This window comes from Geotrypetes seraphini, chromosome 1 (genome assembly GCF_902459505.1).
Source record: "Geotrypetes seraphini chromosome 1, aGeoSer1.1, whole genome shotgun sequence".
In the NCBI taxonomy this organism is placed as follows: Eukaryota; Metazoa; Chordata; class Amphibia; order Gymnophiona; family Dermophiidae; genus Geotrypetes; species Geotrypetes seraphini.
The window spans coordinates 77977776-78005244 of record NC_047084.1 but is presented as its reverse complement, the minus strand read 5'-3'; the positions used below and the strand labels follow the sequence as shown (position 1 = coordinate 78005244).

General features: G+C 43.5%; 1 protein-coding gene across 1 annotated transcript in view; it reads right to left on the bottom strand.

Annotated features, from left to right (window-relative positions):
• Nucleotides 1-3855: 3855 nt before the first annotated feature.
• Nucleotides 3856-27469, bottom strand: part of NARS1 (asparaginyl-tRNA synthetase 1) — a 54732-nt gene continuing 31118 nt past the window's right edge. The window contains exons 9-15 of the mRNA XM_033933813.1: nucleotides 24835-25056; nucleotides 17409-17608; nucleotides 14487-14622; nucleotides 14003-14116; nucleotides 11266-11397; nucleotides 5825-5956; nucleotides 3856-4610 (exon numbers count right to left, since the gene is read on the bottom strand). Coding sequence (XP_033789704.1) covers nucleotides 4479-4610; nucleotides 5825-5956; nucleotides 11266-11397; nucleotides 14003-14116; nucleotides 14487-14622; nucleotides 17409-17608; nucleotides 24835-25056 — 1068 coding nt within the window. The 3' untranslated portion in view covers nucleotides 3856-4478. The remainder of the gene's footprint in view (nucleotides 4611-5824; nucleotides 5957-11265; nucleotides 11398-14002; nucleotides 14117-14486; nucleotides 14623-17408; nucleotides 17609-24834; nucleotides 25057-27469) is intronic.

Here is a 27469-nt window from a genome sequence, read left to right as displayed (position 1 = left end):
AGGGCCCTTTTACTAGGCTGTGCTTAGGGCTTCTTAACAAGCCGATTAGTGCAGGCTACTACAGTAAGTGACCCCCAAAGCCCACGGAGCCTTTCCCTCTGACCCAGCCTACCCTTCTGGAAACAGAAATTGGGACAGAGAGGAAGGCCACTGGCACTGCAGGGCTGAAGACTGGCTTCGAATGCAGGGAGAAAGAAAAGAGCAAGCTGGGGTCCAGTCTTGGGAGGGGGTGAGAGAGATAATGGGCCTGGGATGGAGAGGATGCAGGGAAGAAAGAAAAAGATATTAGATGAGAGAGGGAGGGACCTGGGGGCTGGCAAATGGAAGATATGGGGGAGGGGGAGCCATGGAAATCTGGGCCTCCTCCATTGGCTCCAAAGCTGCAGTACCCGTGTTCAGTAACTGGTGGGATAGCTGAAGCCCCATCAACCAAAGAAATATGCCCCTTCCTCCTCATACTGCCTCATGACTGAAGCGAATGGCACGCCTTCAGTCACCGACTCTTGAACTCCCAAGCATGCTCAGTTCATTCACAAACTCAGCATGATGAAGGAAGTGCCAGCATTAGCAGCTGTAAGCACCCCAGTAACTTTCTCGCACTTAAGGCAGCATGATGAGAAAGGTGGTGGCTTTGCCAATGGATTTCTTCAACTGGCAGGGGTTCGGTTTCCCTACCAGTTGAGTATGATACTAATATAGAAACATAGAAAATGATGGCAGAAAAGGGCTATAGCCCACCAAGTCTGCCCATTCCAAGTATCTGCCCCCCTGAATTCACTCCCCTAAAGATCCCACATGAGCATCCCATTTGCTCTTAAAATCCGTCACGCTGTTGGCCTCAATCACCTGCAGTGGGAGCCTGTTCCACTGATCCACCACTCTTTCGGTGAAGAAGTACTTTCTGGAGTCTCCATGAAACTTCCCTCCCCTGATTTTCTTTTTTTTTTTTTTTATAATTCTTTATTTTCATTTTATAGTATTGACATATTAGTCAAAATAAAGAAAGTAATACAACTCCAGTTCAAACTTTAAAATGAGACCATAATCAATAAAGAAAATATACATTAGAAATACAAAAACAAAAAAAAAATTTCCTTCTCATACATCAAAAACATTAGACCCAAATATAAATTTTACTGGTTTGTATCATTAGACCTCAATCAAGAGGGGAGTAAGCTTTACAATGGCTGAAATCTTTATCAAATAATACAAAGAAAATAAAAGATGGTAGCGAGGGAGAACAAGAACCTTATTAATGAGCTGACTTGAAACAGAAATTCTCAACAATATTAAATTTGCTCTTTAGCAGAAATAAATTTTGTCAGCTGCTGAGGTTCAAAGAAAAATCTATTCCCTTGATAGGTCATTACACATTTACAGGGGAATCTGAGTACAAACGTCGCACCTAATTGCAAAACCCTTGGTCTCAAAATTAGAAATTGTTTTCTTCTCTTTTGGGTTATTCGTGACACATCTGGATACATTCTCACTATTTTAGTCATAAATGGTACAGCTTTAAACTTAAAAAACATTTTAAGCATCCATTCCCTGTCAGCATCAATAGCAAATTGTACAAATAGCGTAGCAGTTGCCGGTATCTCTTCACTTGACCTCTCAAGAAAATTTGTCAAATCCAAACTATCAGCATCCAAATTCTGCTGGTTTGGTTTTTGAACAGATACTCTGGTAGGTAAATAATATATTTTAGTGAGAGGCGGATAGGAGGTTTCGGGAACTTTCAAAACTTCTTTCAAATACTTTTTAAATGTATCCTGCGCTGAGATAAGTGGTAATTTTGGAAAGTTAATAATCCGAAGATTACTTCTTTAAGTCATATTTTCCAACATTTCCACCTTAAAATTAAGGTTTCCACTATCTCTTACCCAGACCAAAGCCTGAGACTCCACTGTTTTTATTCTAGTTTCATGTCCATCCACTTTATTTTCAACGCTGGATATCCTATTTTTCATTTCCAAATTTTCAGACACAGAGGTATAGCGTGTGGTAAGTTGCTGCATTTGGGTTCCCAAAGAGATTTGCAAACTAGATATTGCTTCCCAAATTGTCTCCATGTTGAAAATCTTGGGTCTCTGCATTGGTATCAGTTCAACACCCAGATTCTCTGATGAAAAAGTACCTGGAACTTCAGCAGGTGATGAAGTCAGTGTCAGGAAATCCTGAGGCAATTTCTGTTCCAACTCCTCCGAATGCTCTGATAGTCGATTTGGCTTCACCACTCCTCCTGCTGGGCCGACTCCCGATCTCAGCAGGTCTGGAGAGTGATCACCCCGGGACATTTCCTCCACTGTCGACTGGTCAAACGCCCCCGAACAACTCGGAGGACTTTGCTCTTCCATTGACTGATCAAACGCCCCCGGGCGACTCGGAGGACTCCGCTCTTCCGGGGTTAGTGATGTTGCCTCGAGGGAGAGCTGTAACGCTTCAGCCAGCGTGTCTCTCCCAGCCGAGAAATCCTCCGGCTGTGTTAGTGTCCCTCGCTGAAGAAAAGCGTCCATCGGGCCCGAAGCTGCTGGCAAAGATTCATCGGGAAAAACCCGAAGTTTAGATTTTCTTTTCACCATTTCAAAGGTAAGAGCAGCCCAGGAACATCCGTGGCGTCTAACTCCAGCTACCCGCGGCCATCTTCCTTAAGCCACTCCCCCTCCCCTGATTTTCAGCGGATGTCCTCTGGTGGTCGAGGGTCCCCTGAGACAGAAGATATCATCATCTGACTCGATGCGACCCGTGATGTACTTAAACGTTTCACTCATGTCTCCCCTCTCTCTTCGTTCCTCAAGTGAGTACAGCCGCAACTTCTTTAGTCTTTCTTCATACGTTAGGTCCTTTAGCCCCAAGACCATCCTGGTGGCCATTCGCTGAACCGACTCGATCCTCAGCACGTCCTTACGGTAGTGTGGTCTCCAGAATTGAACACAGTACTCCATGTGAGGCCTCACCATGGATCTGTACAGCGGCATAATGACTTCAGGTCTCCTGCTGACAAAACCTCTACGGATACAACCCATCATTTGTCTTGCCTTGGAGGAAGCCTTCTCCACTTGATTGGCAGCCTTCATGTCTTCACTAATGATCACCCCTAGATCACGTTCCACCGTGGTCCTAACCAAGGTCTCACCATTTAGTATATAAGTTCTGCGTGGGTTTCTCTTACCCAGGTGCATTACCTTGCATTTTTTAGCATTGAAGCCTAGCTGCCAAGTCATTGACCATCGTTCCAGCAGCATTATGTCCTGTGTCATATTATCAGGTAACAAGCTTTTGCTTACTATATTGCAAATTTTGGCGTCGTCAGCAACAGTGATACCTTTCCCCTAAGTCGTTGCGTCATGTCTCTTATGAATAAGTTGAAAAGAATCGGGCCCAAGACTGAGCCCTGGGAAGAGGAAATACATGCCCCCCCACCCCAATGGACTGCTAGCGAATTTTGGGGTACATATTAGGGCTGCATTTCAGGGCAAAATGCAGCCCTAATATGTACCCCAAAATCTGTAAGTGAAAAAGCACAGTCACACTGACAAGGTTCATGAATTCTAATAAGAAAAAAAGAATTTACTACAATAAATATTTGTTTCAAGTGACCAGGGTTTGTTTCATAATTTCACATAAGAGGCAGAGGCCCTGCATCCAAATACATATGTTCTAAGCAGCAGCAGTAAATCATAGGTCCACTCAATGTAGGGTTTCTAGTCCCCTTCACCCCTAAATATGATCAACAGAAGCAAGCAGTTCATCTGAATGAAGCCTTTTGCATAACATGATTTGCAGTTTTTTTACTTGGAATACACAAGTCCAACCCCTTAATTTTAGGGAAAGTTATGAACGCGCACTGTGTGCTTAGTATTAAGATCTGAACTTATTTTATTTTGAAAGTACAGAACTTCGTACAGTATTGTATTAAATACCTCATCAATACAGGAAAGTCACAAATATGCAAAATAACAGGCTTATTCCAGATCCTCGTGATTCTATAAACCTAAACACCCAAGAAAACTGTAAATATTTATTAGGCATCAAAGGCAGGAACAAAACAAGAGAAGGGATCAAAGGAGACTTTACCCCATGGTGTCACTTTACTTTCTGTTAAACTTGTGGATAAGCTGCAAATGAGCAACAAACTTAAAATGCCTTTACCCTTCCCCACATATTCCAAAATAGCTCTGCATGGGCACTGTATGGTTCTCCCTTTACAATTTTCCTTCTGAAAGAATAAAGAAGCTAGTTTAAAGCCTGAAACATATCTGATAGATGCACTTTGGTTGTAATGCTGCTAACCTGCAAAACCAATATAAATCAGTAACTAATTCACAGCTCTGGATTCTTAACTGTTGTCTTCCCAGCAAACTACACTGATAATACGCAATTGGAAAAGTGAAACACTTGGCATAGTCTGTAATTCCAAAATGCTCTTCCGTCCTCCAGGATGTAATTTTAAAAAATTCTTCAAAGTTTGTCTTAAGCTAAGGCTTGCACCGTTGGGTAAATCGTGGGTACAGACATGCATCGCGGATATGGTACCTATTCAGAATCCATGTTAGGAATCGTTCCAAGCCAAGCCCGTATCCACCGTGAGGGCAGGTGCCATATTTGCGCTGTGAAAAGGAAAGGAACAAAAAAAGTGGATATTAGAATGTCTCAAGTGCTCTCATTTCAGCAAGCCACCACATGAAAATACCAGCACAGAATTCAAGATTTTCACTGTAGCAGACAGCATATTAAACACATCAGGAAATCAAAAGTACATTGGTTTTCTATTGGAAGAGAGAATAGTAAAAGCAACATGGCTAAAATGGAAAGAAAAATATAAAAAAAGGAGATTAATAAAAGAAGATAAAGGAGGAAAGAAAAGAAAGCAGATGTCGGAAGGAAAATTCTAAAAGTCAGAACTTACACAATTAATAGGAATATTAAAACATTTCTTTTCCTCTTTAACATTTCATTAAGAAGTTTATTTTTTCATCAATTATACTTATGGAAGAACTACTGTTTTGAAAGGTTAAATCAGGCAGCACCTTCCCTTTAAAAGTATAGTGAGGTGGAGAGGTAAAGTAGGCATGAGCTCCTTTTAGAAAGCTCGGGCTGTAGGTAGAAGCTAAGGCAGCAGAGACACTATTGACTACCCTAAACAAGGGTAGTCTTATTCATGAGTAATGTAAAATGCAGTACACTTCCCCCTCCGTATTCGCGGTGGTTAGGAGCAGAGCCAACCCGCGAATATTTAAAAAAACCAGCGAATAATATTCGGGCCGGTTATGCCCCTAACCCCCGCCTCCCCCAGCTATTTTAAGCCCCCCATTAAGCCTTACCTAGTGGTCTAGCAGGTTTTCAGGCGATCTTCTCACGCTCCTGCTCCGTGCAGATTGCTCACAGGAAATGGCCCCCTTGAGTTCCCATAGTCTCTCAAGTCATATCCTGTGAGCGATCTGCATGGGGCAGGAGCATGGGAAGATCGCTCATGCTCCGAAAACCCGCTAGACCACCAGGTAAGGCTTAAGGGGGAGGCTTACAGGGCTTAAAATAGCCCAAAAAAAGAAAAAGGAATTTTATGTTTAAAATTGCGAATAAGTGAATCCGTAGATTTGGAAACCGTGAATACGGAGAGGGAAGTGTATAGAATAATTCTTGCAGTCTGTTTTGTCATTTCTACTAACCACACTGGGAGGTGCAACATCAGACCAAACTGACTAGTCGATACAACTTTTTCTGACACATGAACCCTTTTTATGTTTGGGACACACACTGATCACAAAAGATTTTACTGGTTCATTAATGTTTTCTAGAAATAGAGTTAGACTTGCTCTTTTACCTGATCAGTATACCAGTAGTAAGGGGTGGGGTCAATGCCTTCTCTTTTGTAACCCTCTAGTAACTCATCAATGTCCCAGATACGCATTGAGCCACCAACAATCTCACCAACATTAGGCATCAAAATATCCACCTACCAAAGGAGAAAAAGATGCATCAAGAACAGTCAATCAATGGAAACCAATACTGTATATTTTAAAATAATAACTATTATTCATTCATTCCATTTTTACCCATCCTTCCAAAAGAGCCCAGAACGAGTTACAAGTTTACATACATAATATAAACTAGAAATGCGATGGTTGGAGTAAGGACTATAAATACGAATAAGACATATAATACAATATAGGCACAGTATGAGTTAGCGATAAGACAAGTGGAATGAGGACTATAAATACGAATAAGACATATAATACAATATAGGCACAGTATGAGTTAGCGATAAGACAAGTGGAATGAGGACTTCAATTAAAGATAGGTCAATTTTAACAGTAAAGGCACAGATTTCTTACAGTAGTAAAACAGCTTCTATACTCAGTGAGAGAAAGCCAACATTTGAGTTGGGTCTTATTTCAGCAGTGAGTCAATTGTAACTATTCTTTATAAGTCATCGGGAAGGGTTCCCAAGATAGCCTATAGGAGATCTAGTCAAAGTTGGTTTAGGATTAGAAGTTCTCCTTGTGGGTGGTAATTAAAGATGTGTTTTTACCACTTTCCTGAAGTTCAACAATCCTGCCAGTGATCTGATGGTTGGCGGAATTTCTTTACTACCTATTTCTACAGCGCTGCCAGACATACGCAGTGCTGTACATTAAACATATAAGAAACAACCCTGCTCAATAAAGTTTACAATCTAATCAAAACAGACAGACAAATGCAGTGTTCTCCCAAGCGGCTTTTAGCCGGGCACTCCGCCTGGCTTATTAAAATGAGCGCCCAGCTGTCTTCCTCAAATGACACACTTGCCCCTCAGCATCCTCCTAATTCCTTCCTAGTCTCACTGTCACCTTTAAAACGCTTCCCCCTCAGTGTCCTCCAGATTCCCCCCTAGTCTCACCTTTAAAGCCAATTACAGCAGCCTGCAGAGTGAACCTAGCAAGCTGCAGTCAGTCTCTACAGCACGTTCCCTCTGCCGTGGTCCCGCCCCTGATGTCAAAGGAGGGATGGGACCACGGCAGAGGGAACGTGCCGTGGAGGCCAACGGCAGCCTGCTACGTTCACTCTGCAGGCTGCTGTAAATAAATGGTGGCCACAGCGCAGAAGACGACCTCTCTCACTGGGTGCGGGAAGCAGTGGAGGAGGGGTGGGAAAGCAGACTTGAACCAAAAGGGAGTGGGAAGACAGGGCAGATGCTGGACTAGAGGAGTTAGAGAGGAAACATCCTGAACCGAGGAGAGAGAGATATGTCAGTCCGTGGGGAGGGAGAGAGATAGAAAGACCTGGATCATAGGTGGGAGAACTCAAAATGTTAGCAGAAGGAAGATTAGAGAGAGGGAGAAACAAAGGGGAGGCAGATGTTGGACTTGGGGGTGGAGGAGAGAGAGCACAGAAAGAGTGAGAGAGCAAACAGAGAGAGCGAGAGTGCGCACAGAGAGAGAGCATGCACACAGAGAGCTAGAGCACACAGAGAGCTAGCGAGAGCACAGAGAGCAGAGAGAAAGCGAGCACAGAGAGCGCACACAGAGAGCGAGAGCAGAGAGCGACAGAGCAAAGAGAAAGCGACAGAGCACAGAGAGAGCGAGCGAGAGCACAGAGAGAGCGAGCGAGAGCACAGAGAGAGCGAGCGAGAGCACAGAGAGAGCGAGCGAGAGCACAGAGAGAGCGAGCGAGAGCACAGAGAGAGCGAGCGAGAGCACAGAGAGAGCGAGCGAGAGCACAGAGAGAGCGAGCGAGAGCACAGAGAGAGCGAGCGAGAGCACAGAGAGAGCGAGCGAGAGCACAGAGAGAGCGAGCGAGAGCACAGAGAGAGCAGAGAAAGAGAGCATGTGCAGAGAGAGCGCATGCAGAGAGCTCTAGCACACACAGAGAGCAGAGAAAGAGAGTGCGTGCAGAGAGAGCGCATGCAGAGAGCTCGAGAGCACAGAGAGCGAAAGAGAGTGAGCGAGAGCACAGAGTGCAGAGAGAGAAGAGTGCAGAGAGAGAAGAGAGAAAGTGCTGAGAAGGGTAAAGATTTTGGACTACGGATGGAGGAAGGGAGAGAGAAAGAGAGAGAGCGTGCAGAGAGTGCGAGAGATAGATAACCTGGAAGAAAGGAGAAGAAATGCTGGACATGGGGGGGGGGGGGGGGTTATAATCAGAAGAAAGACCTGGACCAAAGGGGAAAGACAGGAGGCAGATGCTGGACTATGGGAGGTGAAGACAGAAGAGACAGAGAGGGAGAGACTTGAAGAAAAACAGAAAGATGTTAGATCATAAGAGGAGGGAGAGAGAGGGAGACATGTTGCCAATAGGGGTGGAGGAGAGAGGCAGAAAAGTTGGACTCATGGAGGGACAGAGAGAGATGTTGGTTGTGGAAGGGAATGAGGTCCAGAAGAGAGGAAGCATGCAGGAGGCAGAAAGAAAAAAAATATTGGATGCACAGTCAGAAGGAAGTCTAACCAGAAACCAATTAAATCACCAGACAACAAAGGTAGGAAAAATGATTTTATTTTCAATTTAGTGATCGAAATGTCAGTTTTGAGAATTTATAATCTGCTTTCTATATTTTGCACTATATTTGTATATTTTTCTATAGTTGTTACTGAGGTGACATTGCATATTTTAAAGTCATCTGCCTTGACCTCTTTGAAAAATAAAACAAATAAATGATAATTAACATTTTCTCCACATACTGTGTGCTTGGGGGGAGGGTTAAAATTTGTGGTTACCATTATGAATAAGATTATATTGTGTGTACATGAAAAATGAATGGAAGAAATTGCATTACAATTAGTACTATTATAATGGGGTGGGGTCAGGGGCAGAGCTTGGGCTGGGGTACTCAGTTGATATTTGTTAGATTTAAGGGGGTACTTGGCTTGAAAAAGTTGAGAAACATTGGTCTAGGTGACTATGGAGTTCACTCAGTAAGGGTCCCTTTTACAAAGCCACAGTAGCGATTCTCCCATGGCAAATGCACCAAAGTCCATTCAATTCCTATGGGCTTCAGTGCATTTGCTGTGGCAGAATTGCTATTGCAGCTTTGTATAGGGAGCCGTAAGGCAGGAACGACTGTCTCTGTGCTATCTTAAACAGATTGCCAGGGATGCAAAACATTAACCGATTCAGCATGAGTTTGAAGTTGGTTGAATACCATTCTCTCAAGTGCGGTAGTTTTGAAAGAAATGGAAGGTTTGATACTGGCCAGTAGTTATTCGGAATAAGAAGATCTGCATTACTTTCTTTCAAGGGTGGTTTAAATGCTACTGGAACACTGCCTAAGTGTCAAACCTTAAAAAAGAAAGTCATATTGAGCAATGGAAAATAATAACTAATAAAAATAGTGCACATTTAAATTTTCCCCCACCAAATTTCCCTATCCCTCCCCACCCGGCTACTTTGTCTTGCCACCCGGCTGGAAAAAATTTCTGGGGAGAACACTGCAAATGGGAATTTCTCACAGAGGGTATGATAAAACAAGACATTAGTAAGAGTTAGGAGTTAACATCAACATACTTCCCAGTAACCAGTAATGTTAGTATGTGAAAGGACCATCTGGAACTACGCAATTCACTCAAGAGGTATCATCGACTACCTTCAGATTATTTTACAGAGCTTTAACTTTACATCATGTTTGAGGGAATTCCCCTGGGACTGCTAGGTCATGCACTCGCACTGCTGGCTGAAAATCACTATCACACATGCAGTTAACTTAGCTGGCAGTCTCTCTAGAACAGCTTTGGGTTTGCCTTACACATTGAACTCTAATTTATTCAGGAATCTTAAGTAAATTAACAAAGCTATCATTTCTTTATTACAGTATCCTTGTGAAGATCAGTCACACACACACACTTTTCACAGCTAAGCAAAAAAATGTAGAAGTTATGATTAAGCCAGAGATACCTCTTACAACAGGGATCTCAAAGTCCCTTCTTGAGGGCTGCCATCCAGTCGGGTTTTCAGGATTTCCCCAATGAATATGCATTGAAAGCAGTGTATGCACATAGATCTCATGCATATTCATTGGGGAAATCCTGAAAACCCGACTGGATGGCAACCCTCAAGGAGGGACTTTGAGACCCCTGTCTTACAACAAGGGAGGGACAGACACACAGACTCTCGTTTTGGGACAGTATCTATCTATAAAGCAACCCCCTCATTCCAGCCCTAATCTGGACCAGTACATTTCTTATGCATTCTAAACAGGTCAATTGTAAAACTGGTGTATCCTGGATATTTAGGGAACACACTTCACAAGACCATGTTCCCCAAGTCCATGTCTTTATCATCTTAAGCAGGGAACTGGTACTCTATGTGGACAGGAAACTTGATTGTCTTGCTTTGTGACGGTCACTCACTCTGTCTCGGATCCCACATAAAATGTTAAGACCCGTATCCTGATGTTCTGTTGATGTGTTTTACTCCTTTCCTAAATGCCAACATCTCTTTGCTCCTCCAGTTCCATATCCTGCCCTCTAGCCTGTCCAGGTCAAATCATTTTTCTCAACCTCCTTAGAGGAGCATACAATTTAATTTTTTAGCACACGCTAAAGTGATTTAGCACGTCTGATGTTTTTAGTGCATGCTAATTGCTCCGGCACATGCTTCAATAGAAAAACAACATCCAAGAACTAGCAGCTCCTCATCTTAATTCATAAGAGCCCTTCTATGAAGCCACGTTAGGCTTTTTTTTTTTTTTTTTAAATCACCGGCATGGCGGTATTAGCTCAGACGAAATTCTATGCGCATCGGAGCTTTTACCACCGCTGCCGACAATAAAAAAAGAACATAAGAATAACCTTACTGGGTCAGACCAATGGTCCATCAAGCCCAGTAGCCCGTTCTCATGGTGGCCAATCCAGGTCACTAGTACCTGGCCAAAACCCAAAGTGTAGCAATATTCCATGCTTCCAATATAGGGCAAGCAGTGGCTTCCCCCGTGTCTTTCTCAATAAGACTATGGACTTTTCCTCCAGGAACTTGTCCTAACGCAGCTTCATTAAAAAGGGGGGGATTTTTATACAGATTTATTCTCATAGAAATGACCAAATGGCCCATCTAGTCTGCCCATCGGCAGTAACCATTATCTCTTTCTCTCTCCAAGAGATCCCATGTGCCTATCCCAGTCCCTCTTGAATTCAGACAGTCTCTGTCTCTACCACCAGGAGACTGTTTGACACATCTACCACCCTTTCTGTAAAAGAGGGTGTCCAACTCCACAGAAATCCTTTCCCCAGTCTCATTTTCTCAGTGTCTAAATGAAATACACTTTATAAAACATGCAAAAAAAAAAAAGGAACTGACTGATTCAGTGAGCCGGGGATCCTCAGGACAACGCTGCATATAGAAGGATTTGATCTCTGCAGGGAAGCGACAGAGCAGAATTGGTTCATTAATGGTATCTGTCATCTGCCTTTCAGGGGCCTCTGGGATATCCTGAAGGAAAGACATACGTCATTAAACATTTACAAAAGACACACACCATGTAAGGAAGCAACTCCTTGTTCACCCTGGATGTGCCACCTTATGGGCACACACCTCACGTATTTTCAAGTCAAGAAAAACATACGAGATAGATATCATAATTTAGGCTCCCTTTTACTAAGTCACGGTAGAGGTTTCTACTGCTGCCTGGAGTGCTAAATGCTCCAACACTCACAGGAATTTTATAAACGGCGGAGCATTTAGCACTCTTGTCCATGATAGAAACCTCTACCGTGGCTTAGTATTTATTTTATTTTTCAATTTTCTATACCATTCTCCCAGGAGTGCTCAGCACAGTTTACATGAGTTTATTCAGGTACTCAAACATTTTCCCTGTCTGTCCCGGTGGGCTCACAATCTATCTAATGTACCTGGGGCAATGGGGGGGATTAAGTGGCTTGCCTAGGGTCACAAGGAGCAGTGTATGGTTTTGCGGTTTTTTTGTGTTTTTTTTTAAATGGCTGCACCCTGTTGCCATTAAATCAGAAAGTTGACCATTTTCCGGCCACAGTCAAAAAGTGACCTTAGAATGCAGAAAAGACCCATGGAAAGGCACACTAAGGGGACTTTTTGCTGCAGCTTAGTAAAAGAACCCCATTTTTTTTTTTATATTAGGCTAAGGCAAATTCTTTAACAAAGAATGTGTCTTTGTATTACAATTGAGGAATAAGTTGCACCTATCATTTTATCCCTTAATATTAGGTATGTATTTTTTTTTCTTTTCTTTTGGTGGCTTTTAGGTATATTTTGCACACATCTGCATCACCTAAATTCTTTTGATCACTTTGTAGGCTTAAGTGATTACTCACTAACAACTGGTTTTTATTAAGTCAACAGTGGTAATTATGCGGACTGATGAGCATATTTTTTTATTTTTACTTTTATGGAATCTTTTTCTTGCTCAATGCATATTTTCTTAATTTATATACAGTATGGGGCTCAATCAAAACTTAAACATGTCTAAAAACCTGCCCAAGTCGGCACTTGGGATGACCTAAAAGACAGGTTGTCCCAAATGCCAATAATCAAACCTATTTTTTTGAGCATATCCAGGGACTTTTTAGGCCTCTGGATGCCACTATGCGCCTAGAGCTGAAAGAGGCATTTTTGGAGGAGTGGTTAGGGCGGGATGTGGGCAATATGTGGGCCAACCTAGACTTAGTCATCCTGCAGGGATAATGAAATGTTTTACTAGACTTCCTGAACGGAACTTATACGTTGCGAGTTAAATGATGTAAAAACAGGTATAAAGTGCCCCGAAAGTATCCAGAGTGACCATGTAAGACAAAATAAAGATTCCCACACATCCCCACAAAGATTGGAATAAAAACATACATATATACATACCTGTCTCAAGAACATCAGAACCTAATATAGGAAAGCCTAATAGAGCTGCACACAAGTCTCTTAAATAGCCTGGTGGTGGGCTAGTGAACCATAGAGAGGAGGACCCAGGCCCATAAGCCTTTCTAACCACTACATGTGGGTGGAACATTTGTGCCCACCAAAACCCTACTGTACTGCCATGTAGGTGGCATCTACAGCCATAAAGGCTACTGGGGTTGTAGACAGGTGGGTATAGTGGGTTTGGGGGGGGCTCACTATAACCTATAAGGGAGTTCTGGTGAGATGTTTATGTGGCACCCTTTTTGTGAAGTTCACAGCAGTGCCCTGTAAGGTACACCCCACTGCTCTGTTGCCATGTCTGAGTGGCTAGTCCATCACAATGCTGGCCCCTCCCACGTCTAAAAGATCTTGTTCTGGGCATTTGGGTCTTGGACGAAATTTTGGTTGAGTGTGATATAAAGATAAGACAACCTGGTGGTCTGGGCGTCCAGATAGAAGATTCTCTAACAACAACAAAAAAAAAGATGTATTTTTTGAGAATGGACATTTTCCCACTGCCAACTTTGGGCATCTAGTGCCATTCATCCGAATCGTACTTAGACATATCTTTTGATTATGCCCCTCTACGTGTATAAGTAAGACTCATGTTGTTGTTCAATATATAGATGTCATTTTTATTTATGTGATTATTATATTTTAAAATTAATTTTAAACTCATCTTAAAAAGACTTGTAGGAAATATATATATATATATATATATATATATTTTTTTTTATTTTTTTTTTTTGGCCCTTGTCAAATGTATATTTTTAATTCATTTTTAATTATTAGTCATACCCCTGACAAGATTTATCAAAACATGGCCATACTGGGCATTTCATCTATTTGAAACAAAGTTTTGAATTTATATTTCTTGTTTGTTGGTCTTCCAAATTCTCTGATTGTGTACCTATCTGCTGTGGATCTTTATTGCCCATCTTTTGGCTCCTATCATCTCACAAGAATGCATGTACATATCAGGATTTCAGGACCTAGAAAGTTGCAGTATTTCTACATAAATTTAAGTAAAATATCTTAGAAACTCAAGGATCCTTTCCCTCAAGAAGGCAAGTCAGGAGTCTAAAGGAAGAACAGTTAACATCGTACCACTAAAAAAATATAAATACACATACAAAAAAAAAAATAATAATAATAAAAAAAGGATCCATACCTCTCCAAAATCATAATAAGTTCCATCTTCTTTCTTGACATCATGTTCTTTTAACCAAACAATGGCATCGGTGTAGTTCATTCGCCTGAATGGACGTTTTGGAGGCTTGAAGCCCTGCAGTTAAGAGTAAATGTAAAATATAAGTTCAACCCAGGCTGTAAAGGAAACATTTTAAAATCCTATGCACAATGGATACTTTGCTTCATAAATATTCATAAGGAGACTGATCAAAATGCCATATTCTGCACCATTTGTAGTTTATGCACCTGAAAACCTGGCTATTTTCAAAAGTGTAAATTTCCGCTTCCCCCTACCACCAACTCTCACTGTGCTTTCCTTTTAAAGTTTAGTAAACCATGTCGAGCTCTATATTTGTAGAGAACATGCGGCATATAAGCTTAAGGTTTAGTTTATATACTATGCCAACATAATACAGAAAAGTTTGTTCCAGCTGCTTTTCAACACCAATTACAATTATGCATACCGGGTGAAGGTCATACACCAGGTCCGATACAGGTGACTTCAAGACTCTATCCACTACATCGCAAACCAAATCCTCCAGCCTGTCCAGCATTTCTTCAAAGGTCAAGAATGGACACTCTGCTTCAATGTGGGTGTATCTAAAGAAAAGTTCCATTAAAGAACAGGTTAAAGTATGACATAAGGAGAAATTAGGTTCTTACCTGCTAATTTTCTTTCAGTTAGCTTGTAGACTGGTATAGTCCTTACGAATGGGTTATATGCCTCACTGCTACCAGCAGGTGGAGACCGAGATCAAACTTGTATATCAGTATAACATGCCCCACTTGCTACGTCAGTTTGCCGAATAGCAAAGCAGAACTTAGGAAATTTCTTAACTGAAAATCAGTAAATGACACTCCAAACAGGAGTGTAAGAAAACAATAAACATCTTTAAACAACTGTTGGAACTGTATAGAACTTGATCCTAGAAGTAAAACATCCCCAGAGCTCACCAGTTAAGCTAGTTGAGCCATCGCCGCTGTTCTTAATTCTCCCCGGCCCTAGAAAAATACTAGAACCCGCAAAAAAAACATTCAAAATCTGCACGCGAGTAAAAACCCGCTAACACTGCACAAAGACAGACAGGCTACAAGCTAACAGTCTACAAGCTAACAGAAAGAAAATTAGCAGGTAAGAACCTAATTTCTCCTTCTGTATCGCTTGGTAGACTGACATAGTCCTTACAAATGGGATCTACCAAAGCAGTACCCACCAATGTGTGTGAACATCCACACAGTAGTGTCAGACTCCATGGCTCTCAAAGCTGGAGGGCTGAGCAACCAGGGGGCCAGGCCGCCTGCTTAGGCCCACTACAAAAATATGAGGTGGAAGAAGGAGGGACCCAGCACAAGACCTGACAGGTTTAACACCCCCAAAGTCTGACGGATCCCCAAACAGAACCCGGCACAAAAAGGGGAACCAAAAGTCCACAAAGTTCCAACAGTGCTAAGAGGGGAGCTGAAAAGCCTTACCACCTGCTACTGGAGACTGAGGAAAACTGGAGTAGCAAGAGAGGCATGCTATACTGATATACAAGTTTGATCTCAGTCTCCACCTGCTGGTAGCAGTGAGGCATATAACCAATTCGTAAGGACTATACCAGTCTACCAAGCGATACAGAACAGTGGTTCTTTTCCATTGCTGCTCACTCAGACCATTAGCCTTAGAGTGAATTTTTGCCTTATGAACAAACAAAAGGGCATATTACAAGCGTATGTGTCCTATTTTAACTAATTTCTTGACAATGCCATAAGATTTTTATTTGATATAAGCCACCCAGCATACATACCATATATGGAGTTCATAATATATATCGTGACCTTAGAATTACATGGGTCTAACGGTACAGTTAGACCCATGCATAGACTAATTTCTGTACATAGAACCATGTAATTTCTTATGAAATGAAGGAACGGTTAAGTTGCAAAAAATCCTCGTGAGTGTTGTAACATCTACATGTCAGATAGAACCCGGAAGTCATCGGAGTTAAAAATACTGAAAATTGTCACTTAGAACCCTGTAATTCTAAGGTCACGATATGCTAAATGTACCACTTTCATTAATGAAAGAGGTATAAGAAGGAAATCTACTTGTCTCTGGTACCATTGTGTGTTATGCAACATCTTCCCATTGGTCCCAAAGTTTTCCATGCGAGAACACTTACGAGCACATAGTTCTATATACATAGTCAAATAACCACATTCAATCACATACCAGCAAGAGCTGCCCCAGACAAGAACGTGACTATTTGTGCCAAGACCGACTTCTTGGAAACTATAAGCCACTGTTTGCCCTGGATCGGTAGAATGGAAAATTGCTACTCCTTGGGTTTTGGCCAGGTACTAGTGACCTGGATTGGCCATCATGAGAACGGGCTACTGGGCTTGATGGACCCTTGGTCTGACCCAGAAAGGCTATTATGTTCTTAGTCATACATATTCAGAGCATCCATTGCAAAGTGCTGAGGTCTTTTTTCCACTTATTTTTTTCAAAATAAGAGCTTATTTGAGATCATTCGTTGCATATCATATTTAAATCAAGAATTTGTTCGAGATTAACTATGGAAGGACCCCAGAAGCAGATTAGACATTTTTAATGTGAAAGATGTTCTCCCAAATCTTATAACAAGTTTTTCTACAGCTGCCTCATCAGTGGCCCACATCTGTGCTAATCCTATCTGAAACACAACAGCCATGTTCATTCAGTGATGGAGTGTGACAGTACTTTATTCCACCTCCTCTTTGAAATCTGAGAAAATCTGGCTGTGACCAAGATTGAGTAATACGTCAAGCATTTTTTTTCCCAAACTTCCAATTTTTGGGTTCATAGACAACCCCGCGAAAGACAAAGGTGCATGCCGACAACCGAGCGCAAGACGGAGGCGCGCGCTGAAGAAAATTACAGTTTTTAGGGGCTCCGACGGGGGGTTTTGTTGGGGAGCCCCCCCCAGTTTACTTAATAGAGATCGCGCCGGCATTGTGGGGGGTTTGGGGGGTTGTAACCCTCCACATTTTACTGTAAACTTAACTTTTTCCCTAAAAACAGGGAAAAAGTGAAGTTTTCAGTAAAATCTGGGGGGTTACAACCCCCCACAACGCCCCCACAATGTGGCGCGATCTCTATTAAGTGTGGGGGTTCCCCCCCATGCCCCCCCAGTCGGAGCCGTAAAAACAGTAATTTTCTGCGGCGCGCACCTCTGCGCTGCGCTCAATTGTCTGCGTGCACCTTTGTCCCGGCGCACATTTGACCTAACACCAATTTTTGCATGACATCACTGAGCCAGCATTTAGATCACGCATGCCTTATTTATCCATTTTAATTCCGGGATCTGTTTTATGACTGTTCATTAGCGAAGTCACTATTGTTACAACATTCATTCTCTTACTCTGATAGATGTCTACGTGTCCGGGATTGTTCTGCCCGGTAAGACTGAGCTATACAGAAAGTGTCACCCAAGGCTGGGATACAGGTCTCTAGGTATAGCTGTGATGACTGTGTCAAATATGCTTCTTCACCAAAGTAGTCCAGTTTGAAAAGTGTGGAGCCTCCTTCCACTTGTGTTTGCACCAACGTTGGTGGTGTAATCTGTATAATACAAAAATAATAACACAAAACATTTAATGTTATGGACATTATGTACCCTATATCAAAGCACAGAACTATGGCCAGTAAAATATCCATTAAGAATTTTGGGAATACAAAGCCTGGCCTTCAGCAAAGTTTGAGAACATTATTTAAAACATATAAACACCAGAGAGAGGGAATTTCTGAGAACTGATTCAGTACAAAAGCTGCTCTAGCTTTGTTCATATTTTTTCTCCAGGAAAAAAAATGGGGTATTTTAACAAATGGATCAGGAGCAACATTTAAAACAAAGTAAAGCTTTGATAACCTGCCCTCCTCAAAAAAATTTCAAACTCTACACAATAGACTTGTAAATAGACTGAATTTTTCAAAAAACATGAACCACGTAACTGTTATGACTGAAATCAATTAATTCCAAGATAGATATCAAGTTTGGCTGTATTGTAGAGACAGAAGCACAACTCCACATTTGCAATGACAGCAAGGAAGATAGGTGTGTTCTTTTTGTATTATACAGAGTTAAAACACACACATTGAAATACACCAGCTTTACAGACAATGGAATCTATGGGAATGGAAGTGTTGATTTATGCTGATATCACAGTTTTACTCTCTATATGGGAAGATTAGGCATTTACCTCAAAAATCTTTTGTTAACATAGTATACGAGTCCTGACAAGTGGGTTGAATTCCCCAAATCGGAGACCTATAAGAGAAAGCCTGCAGCTCAGAAACACATCCAGCAGAAGTAATAGCCACCAAGAAGACTGCTTTAAGTGTAAGATCCTTCAATGAGTAGGCACCCAATGGCTCATAAGGAAGGCGCACCAGCACGGACAAGACCAGATTAAGATCCCAAGAAGAAACAAAAAGCCGCAAGGGAGGCTTGAACAATTTGGCTGCCCGCAAGAAGCGAATGACATCAGGAATGGCAGACAGATGATGACCTCGTAACAACCCACAAAAGGCCAAGGCCACAAGTTGAACCCAGAGAGAAGACCAAGCCAGGCCCCTGTCCAGGCCATCCTCCAGAAACTCTAAGATGTTAGCCAGGGAAGCACGAAAAGAGACCACTCCACGCGTAACACACCAGTCCTCAAATATACACCAAACCCATACATAAGCCTAAGAAATTGAAAGTCTCCGGGAACCCAAGAGGGTAGAGATCACTTTATCTGAATACCCTTTCTTACCTAGGCATTCACTTTCAAGAGCCAAGCTGTAAGACACAAGAGACCCGGATCTAACATTGGAATAGGAGTCAGAGTCAAAAGGTTGGGTGAGAGAGAAGAGGTAGAGGATCTACCACCAGATGCTGCACCAGGTCTGCATACCCGGCACCTGGGCCAATCTGGGGCCACCAGAATCACTAGGCCCGGATGATGAACAATGTGGACGAGAACTCTGCCTACTAATGGCCATGGAGGGAACACATACAATGGACCTTCCGTTGGCCATGGTCGAACCAGAGCATCCAGACTCTTGGCCTGACAGTCTCTGCGACGGCTGAAGAAGCAGGATATTTTGGCATTGACACTCATGGCCATCAGGTCCATGAGGGGCTTACCCCAAGCTTGCACTATCAACTGAAAGTCCACGGGGCTTAGACACCACTCTCTAGGATCTAGCACGTGACGACTGAGGAAGTTCACTTGAACATTCTCTACTCCTGCAATGTAGGAGGCAGAGAGATCCAGAAGATGAAACTCTGCCCAGACCATGAACAGAGCCATCTCCTGCACCACCAGAGTGCCCTAACCCTAGACTCCTTGCATTGAGTGTATAGTGAGTCACTCCCAAGGACTCAACTCCTTGTATAGAGTGCATAGGCTCCAGACAAGACACTCACAAAGACTCGACTCCTTGCATAGAGTGTATAGGTTGAGCTCGAGGCACTACCAAGGACTCAACTCCTTGTGATACTTCAGAGTGCTCAGGCTAGGCTGCAGGAAGCAAAGTCGAGGCAAGAGTATGTTTGGCAAGTGTATTAACAAACTCCTGAGGCATAATGGTCTGGATCATAGCCTGCAAATGTGAAACCGAGACTTGATCTGGTACATTTGGTGTGGCTATAGTCTCCGAGGAAGAGAAGGCTTTAATTTGGAGACATACTTCTTGGGCATCTAGAGAACCACTGCTGGAACAGACTGCTGTGCTATCTGACCTGAGGAAGACAATGAGGAAAGTGGTTCCTCAGGAGAAGACTTAGCAGATTTGCTCGAGAACGAGGACTTCCCAAACAAAGAAGGTTTGATTAAAGTCGAGGTAGAAGGCGGGAGCCCCGTAGAAAACTTAATCGGAGTTGAGGTCAAGACCGGGGTTAGTGGATCCATACCGCCGAAGAATTTTTCCACCTGAACTCAACGTTTAATGTTGAGGTTGAAGGCTAGCACAGCTAGAACACGGCCCTTGAACCAGTGACCAGCCGGGAAAGACTGAAAGATAGCCGTGGCGAAATTGAAGCCCGCAGGCTGAGGCCACGAGACAGACCCCGTTGTGACACGAAGAAAATAAAGAAATTAAAAAAAAATTTTTTTTTTAAAGTAAAATAAAAACATGCAAATAACACAACGACCCTGTCTAAAAAGAACACAAGCCACGGTGAAAGAAGGTACGAAGTAGACTGAGTCTAGCACAGAGCGTCAAAATAGGACTTCGGCTCCGCAGAAAACTAAGAACTGAGGAGACGCGCATGTGCAGTACGGCAGTCGTGAACTTTCTAAAGTTCTTCAAACAAGTTTGCTTGCGAAGGTGTCCACATTCGGGCTCCGTAGATGACGTCACTCACATGTTGAGAATAGACTGCCTGCTTGTCCTGGGATAATAAGCACTTTTTCCCTTGCAAAGTGCTCATTGTGCTGAAAACCGCTCTAGCTTTAAAAGAAGTGCTGATTAGGTGAAAAAAACAACACAGAAAACAGCAATTTTAAAGGGAAATGAGCCCTTTAGACCAGCACAGACTTAGGATTTTTTTTTTTTTTTTTTTTGCAGAACAGAGTCCACTGGCTCTCTAAGCCAGTATCGGTGGCCAGGCTGCCAGCTGAGGCACCTCTACAAAAATGTGGGGAGGGACTCAGCATGCGACCCACCAGGTTTAACACCCCCAAGGTTGGACGGATGTCCAAACAGGACCTGTCCAAGCTCCTTCCCACACTAAAGGGGACCCAGGAGTCCTAAAACAAATTCCAACAGCCCTAACAGGGGGAAGCAATTTAGGCCTACCACTCTGCTGGAGACTGAGAAAAAACTGGATTGGTAGGGGGACCCTCAGCTAATACACAAGTTTTGGTCTCAGTCTCCACCTGTTGGTCACAGTGAGATATAACCAAGATTAACTGTACCGGTCTATCAGGCAGCACAGAACGCGTTATTAACCAAAGGGCCCAATGAATAAAAATGGGCCTTGTGAAAAATGAAGCATATGAATGGCATTGGGTGAACTGTCAGTAAATGCCCTACCCTCCACCCCCAAAAAAAATAAAAAAAAATAAATAGATACTGCATTCATAATAAGATTGTCCTGAAACTGCAATACTACCGATAGACATGAATTGAAAATTATCTTAATTGTGCCTCTTTTGTAATGGACATCTGGAATTCTATAGAAGCCAAGGCTAAAGAGTCCCATTCCCCTTCATAATCATGAAACAGCTAGATATAGGGCTCCTTTTAGTAAGCTGCGATAGCGTTTTTAGCGCACGCAGGATTTTAGCACACGCTAAACCCGTGCAACATGGCTAGAACTAACACCAGCTCAATGCTGGCGTTAAGGTCTAAAGCGCAATTCAGTGCGCGCTAAAACTGCTATCGAAGCTTAGTAAAAGGAGCCCATAGTCTCAAAATGGTTTGGAGGTACACTTCCCCCTCCCCATTCACGGTTTCCCCACTCGCGATTTCACATAATCATGATTTTTTTGTGGGGGGAGGGGGGAAAAAAAACAACCATATTTTTGCCTTCCCCCCGGCATCCCGGTCTTACCCGGTGGTTTATCAGGCTTTCTGGGCAAGAGCGATCGTCCTATGCTCTTGCCCCGTGCAGATCGCCAATAGGAAATGGCTGCCGTGAGCTCACGTAGTCTCGAGACTACGACAGAAACTCCCTACAGCCGTTTCCTATTGGCGATCTACACGGGGCAGGAGCGTAGGAAGATTGCTCCTGCCCCGAAAGCCCCCTAGACCACCAGGTAAGGCTGGGTTGCCGGGGGGAGGCAGGGGTGGGTCAGAGCCGGATATTCACAGTATTTCCCTATTCGCAGTCTGCCCCTATCCCCTGCGAAAAATGAGGGAGATGTGTAGATCCTTTGAAAGATACTTGACTTTTTTTAAAGCTGTTGAGTGAAGATGGAAGGGGATGAAAGGGACTTTCCCAATAAATAACTAGACTATCTAGAACAGGGTTGTCCAACATTGTTCCTCGAGGACTGCAATCCATTCGGGTTTTCAGGACTTCCCCAATGAATTTGCACGAGATCTATTTGCATGCACTGCTTCCATTGTATGCAAATAGGATCTCATGCATATTCATTTGGGAAATCTCATGCATATTCATTTGGGAAATCCTGAAAACTTGATCTGATAAAGGGCTGAGGTTGGATGTCCCTGACCTAGAAGAATGCCTAAGCCTTTCTAATTTTAATTTTGGAAAACTAAGAAAAATATTCAATTTAAAAAAAATACAAGATTACTGTATATTTACTCTGAATTGTTCTAGTCACAAGACAGGTCTCCTCTAGCCTCAAAACTGAAGAAAATTTATGCTAAACCATATGCATCATTAACTGTCCCAATTACACAGGAGTAGAGAAAAAAAAAAACAGTCAAGACCAGTGTTCCCTCTAAGCGGGCGGGTGTTGTGAGCAAACTTTTTTCACCGTGAGCCAAAAATATCGGGCGCCAGCAAGTTATGAGCCAACTCGCCCGATTCTCCTCTCGCCGCCCTGCCATCTGCCGTACGCCTCTTCCGATCGTGCGCTGTGACGAGAAACGTGTGCGCTGCGATGTAATATTTTGTGCGCCAGCGCACGCCAGCGCAGCTTAGCGGGAACACTGGTTCAAATGGTTTTATTTATTTCCCCAAATTTATTTTTGTTATACGCATTGAAAATATTTGATATTGCGTTTAAATCAAAATCTCAATAAACTTGAAACGAGTGCCCGTGAGATTGTGGGAGGGTTAAATACTCAAAACTTAGAAGTTTTTGCTACGCCAGCTTTCTGGTATCTTTACATACAGTGGCGTACCTAGCATATGTAACATCCGGGGCCCATCATTTTTTGGCACCCCCCCCCATCTGTAAGAAAAACATGATTTTTAGTAACAAACCACACGTCACACATGAGTACCTAGGAAAAGGCAGCATCTTACATATTGCAGTGAGCAGTACATCAATACACCCATTGTAAAACTAAACAAGCCAGACCAGCACAGATCAATCCTACACCGTCAATCCTAACAGAAAACCATGTCTTTCGAACACAGAGAACACAGAAAACACCTTCGCCTAGTAAGGAATATGTAATCACAAACTAACCCCTCCCTCTTTTACAAAACTGTAGTGTGGATTTTAGCTACGGAGGTAACAGCTCTGATGCTCATAAAATTCTGAGCATCAGAGCTGCTACCACCAAGGCTGGTGCTAAAAACGCTTCACAGTTTTGTAAAAGGGGGGATAAAATAAAAATACATAGACAAAGGTTAAATTGAACCAGCAAGAAGCTGGACTCTGCATACAATGCTTCACAGAAACAGTGACACATGTCTCCTAAAGCAATAAATAAATAGAAATTTTTTTCTACCTTTGTCTTCTGTGGTTTCTCCTTTCCTCATCTTCTTGTAACTCTCTTCCTTCCATCCACTGTCTGCCGTCTCTCTTCCCCTATATGGCATCTTCTCTCCTTCTATGCCCCTTCCAGAAACTGTATGCCTCCCCCTTCCATCTCTCCTTTCACCCCATTGGTCTGGCATCTCTCTCCTCGCCTTCCCTCTCCCACACCTCTCCTCATAGTCTGGTATCTCCCCTTCCCTGATTCTCTGGCATCTCTCTCCTTTCCTTTTCTTCCATCTTTCGCTCCCCCTCCATGCTCTCACATCTCCCCCTTCCTTTTCCCTTAGACTGGCATACCTTCCTCCTACGCTCCAAGCCCTGGCATCTCCTTTAATTCCCTCCCTCATCTTCCTTCTCCCTCCAGCTGGGTACCGCAACACTCTTCCCTGCAGCTCTGCACTTCCCCACAATTGCCATGCTTCGGTTCCTCTTCTTCCTTCCTTCCTCCCCCCCCCCCCCGCGGGACCCTGCGGCACCATCAACTCTTACTCCCTCTAATGTCGGCCCTGCAGCTCCAGACTTCCTCGCACCTTCTCCCCTCCCCCTTTGGATCGCTATTATTTTAAATGTTATAGCCGCGGAGCTGTATCCATCAGTGGAGATGTCTAACCTCGGCCTGCCCCGGAACTCTTACTGCAGCAGCCGCCCGTCTAGGCAGGAACAGGAAGTCACTGTTGCAGTAAGAGTTCCGGGGCAGGCCGAGGTTAGACATCTCCACTGATGGATACAGCTCCGCGGCTATAACATTTAAAATAATAGCGATCCAAAGGGGGAGGGGAGAAGGTGCGAGGAAGTCTGGAGCTGCAGGGCCGACATTAGAGGGAGTAAGAGTTGATGGTGCCGCAGGGTCCCGCGGGGGGGGGGGAGGAAGGAAGGAAGAAGAGGAACCGAAGCATGGCAATTGTGGGGAAGTGCAATCCCCCCAATGCGTCCCCTTACCTTACCGACGCGTGTGTGCGCTGTGAAGAGAAACTTTGCGCTGCGATGTAATATTTTGTGCGTGAGCGCAGGCCAACGCAGCTTAGCGGGAACACTGGTCAAGACTGCCAGGCCCGTTCTTGACGCAGTATCAGAGCAAATTCACCCTGGCGGCTTGCACACTGAATTCATAATACAAGCCTAGGTAACCCTAGAACATAAATGTGTTCCTATTTAGGGACTTCTCATTTCCTAAATGTAGTCCATGGCTGCTTCCCCTCTGGTCCATGCAGAGATAGCTTCCAATAACCAGAACCTTCTTAAACAAAGGTACATTTTAGGATAAGCATTTTTCACCACTGCGGTATCAAATACCACTACAAATTTAAGTGGTAAAAAATATATATATATATAATTAAGTCAATGAAAAAAAAATGGTTAAAACATACACTAGAAAGCTACAATATAATAAAGCAAACATACTTCAAAGTATCCTCGATCAAAGAAGTGGTCCCGAAAACACTGAACGACTACGGAGCGTATTTTCAGAATTTTGGCCATATTCTCTCCCCGGATCATCATGTGGCGGTTGTTGAGCTGCACATCCACATCAGACTCCTCGTTAATTAGGTTATCAGCCCCTCCAGCAGGGGCCAGCCCAATCAACTCCCAGTAGTCACAAATCAACTCATGGCCTCCTGAAGCCTATAAGAGAGACAATTAAAAGTAGCTCATAAAGAGACACTATACTTACATCTACCATAGCTAGTCAGATTTTCCTTTTTTTAAAAAAAAAAAAAAAAGATTGTTTTATGTAATTTTTTAAATCAAAACCAATATAGATCTTTCAATCAAAAATCAAACCACCCCTCCCTCCTCTCCCCAAATAAATCTGTTTTAACACAAACTTTCAGGATAGATTCTTTTTCAAGTTGAAAAAAAATAGTGAGCACTGAGAACTGGCAAACCATATTGTTTAACAGCTTGAATTTATATTATGACTGCATGGGCTGGGGAAGCAGCGTTAACATTCAGATCCTACCATATGATCCAGAACAAACCTCAACAATTTTCTGAATTCAGGAATCAACAGATGAGGTTGGGTGAAGAGGGATTCCCCTCTAAGGTCCACTGCAGCTTTTTTTTACAAATCTGATTTAATAAGCTCTTTTCTACATTCTGTAATTGCTGGCAGAAACCAGCAGCTGTAAACAGCAAGACAGTAACTCCTTGACAGGCAAAGCAAACATGTAATGCAGGGGTAGGAAACTCCGGTCCTCAAGAGCCGTATTCCAGTCGGGTTTTCAGGATTTCCCCAATGAATATGCATTGAAAGCAGTGCATGCAAATAGATCTCATGCATATTCATTGGGGAAATCCTGAAAACCCGACTGGAATACGGTTCTCGAGAACCGGCGTTCCCTACCCCTGATATAATGCCTCTCCTGCTTCACATATCACCAAGGTCTGGCTCCACATCAGTCTTATCTCTCACACATTCCATTCTTCACCTACTGTGTTTTCCCGAAAATAAGATTTACCCCAAAAATAAGCCCTAGTCCCTGGATTCGCCAGCAGCAATGCTCTCCCCACCCATCTTTCAATCTCTCCCCCCGTCCAAACCCCGCCAACCCTCTGACCACGAGACCTACATACCTCCCTGCAAAGAGCAGCGTCAGCAGTACTCTAAACAGGCTGCTTCGTGGCCTTTTCCCACCAGGGCATTCCCTCTGCCACATCACTGATATCATCAGTAAAACAGCACACAGAAGGCCCTGGCGGGAGAAGGCCGCAAAGCAGCCTGTTTAGAGTACTGCTGACGCTGCTCTTTGCAGGGAGGTATATAGGTCTCTCAGTTAGCGGGGTTCGGCTGCACAGTGGTGGCAGGCTGAGCAAGGGTTCTGCTGCACAAGGGATGGGAGGGAGGGATACACTGGGAATGGCCTAAGACTCCGATTGGCCAGATGCCTAAGCCCTGAGCACTGGGAAGAGAGGCCTAAGACTCCAATTGGCACCAGGAAAGGGAAGGCCCACTATTTTGGAGTGGCAGGCGTGCTGGACAGAGGGTGCAAGCATCTCTCTGGCTGGACTTTCTCCTATGAGGTACAAGGCTGCGAGGTGGGTAGGGGAGTGTCAGAGTGGGTTTAAGGTTCGCAGGGTATCGGAGGGGGGTGGCGACAGGAGGGAGTAGGCATCCCTCCTACCGGTCTACAACAGGGGAGGGGCAGGAGGGAATGGCCATCTCTCCTGCCCAGCAGATATGGGAAGAGAGGTGGCATGGGGTAGGAGGGAGTAGGCATCCCTCCTGCTGATTTTGCTGGGACTTGTGGGGGGTCCCTTGCCACAGCCATTCAGCTGATCGCAGCAGGGCAATTCTCTTTCCACAATCAGCTCAAGCAGCCGCGTCTATTTGAAATGTAGGTCAGCCTGCATCTCCCTAAACTGCGACGTTTTGGGTTTGGTTTTTTTAAGGGGAGGATTCACATCCTTATTTTATTTCCACTTTCTCCTGAGGAGGGCTTGATATGAACTTCATATTTTTTTTTTTCTTTTTTTAATTTTCTTGTCTTGGTGTACAACTTGTATGCATATTTAAAATTGAATTATAAAAAAAAGACACCCCAAGGCTGCTTCCAAGTACAAGGGTAAAACAGAAGGGGGAAGAAGAGGGACCCTGCTCCCTGGATGTAACACACCTGGGCAATGTGATGCCCCAGGTGCTCCTGGCCTCTTTAAGCCACATTTTCTCATTTCAAATATCTAAGTTCTTTCTCTAGTTGACTAACTTAGCAGATCCCAATCAAGATCCACCCAACCAGCCCAAACTGCACAGGATAACTCACCTACCATCTGCTGGAGACTGAGAAATACTGGCTAGCTAAGAGTTACGCAGGATATTTACAGGATTCAAAGCTATCTGCTGCTAGGAGTAAGAATGCTCTCAAGTCTGGACTGCTCTGAAGGGACTAAGAAACAGTCCACATCAAACAGCTGAAATTTATTGAGAACTGAACCATGTGATGCAGACTGTAAGGATCAGGGTTATTTCTTTGGTGGTGGGCAGTCTAGAAATTCCTTCAAATATAATAGTGAGTTCATTCAAAGGGCAAATGTGACA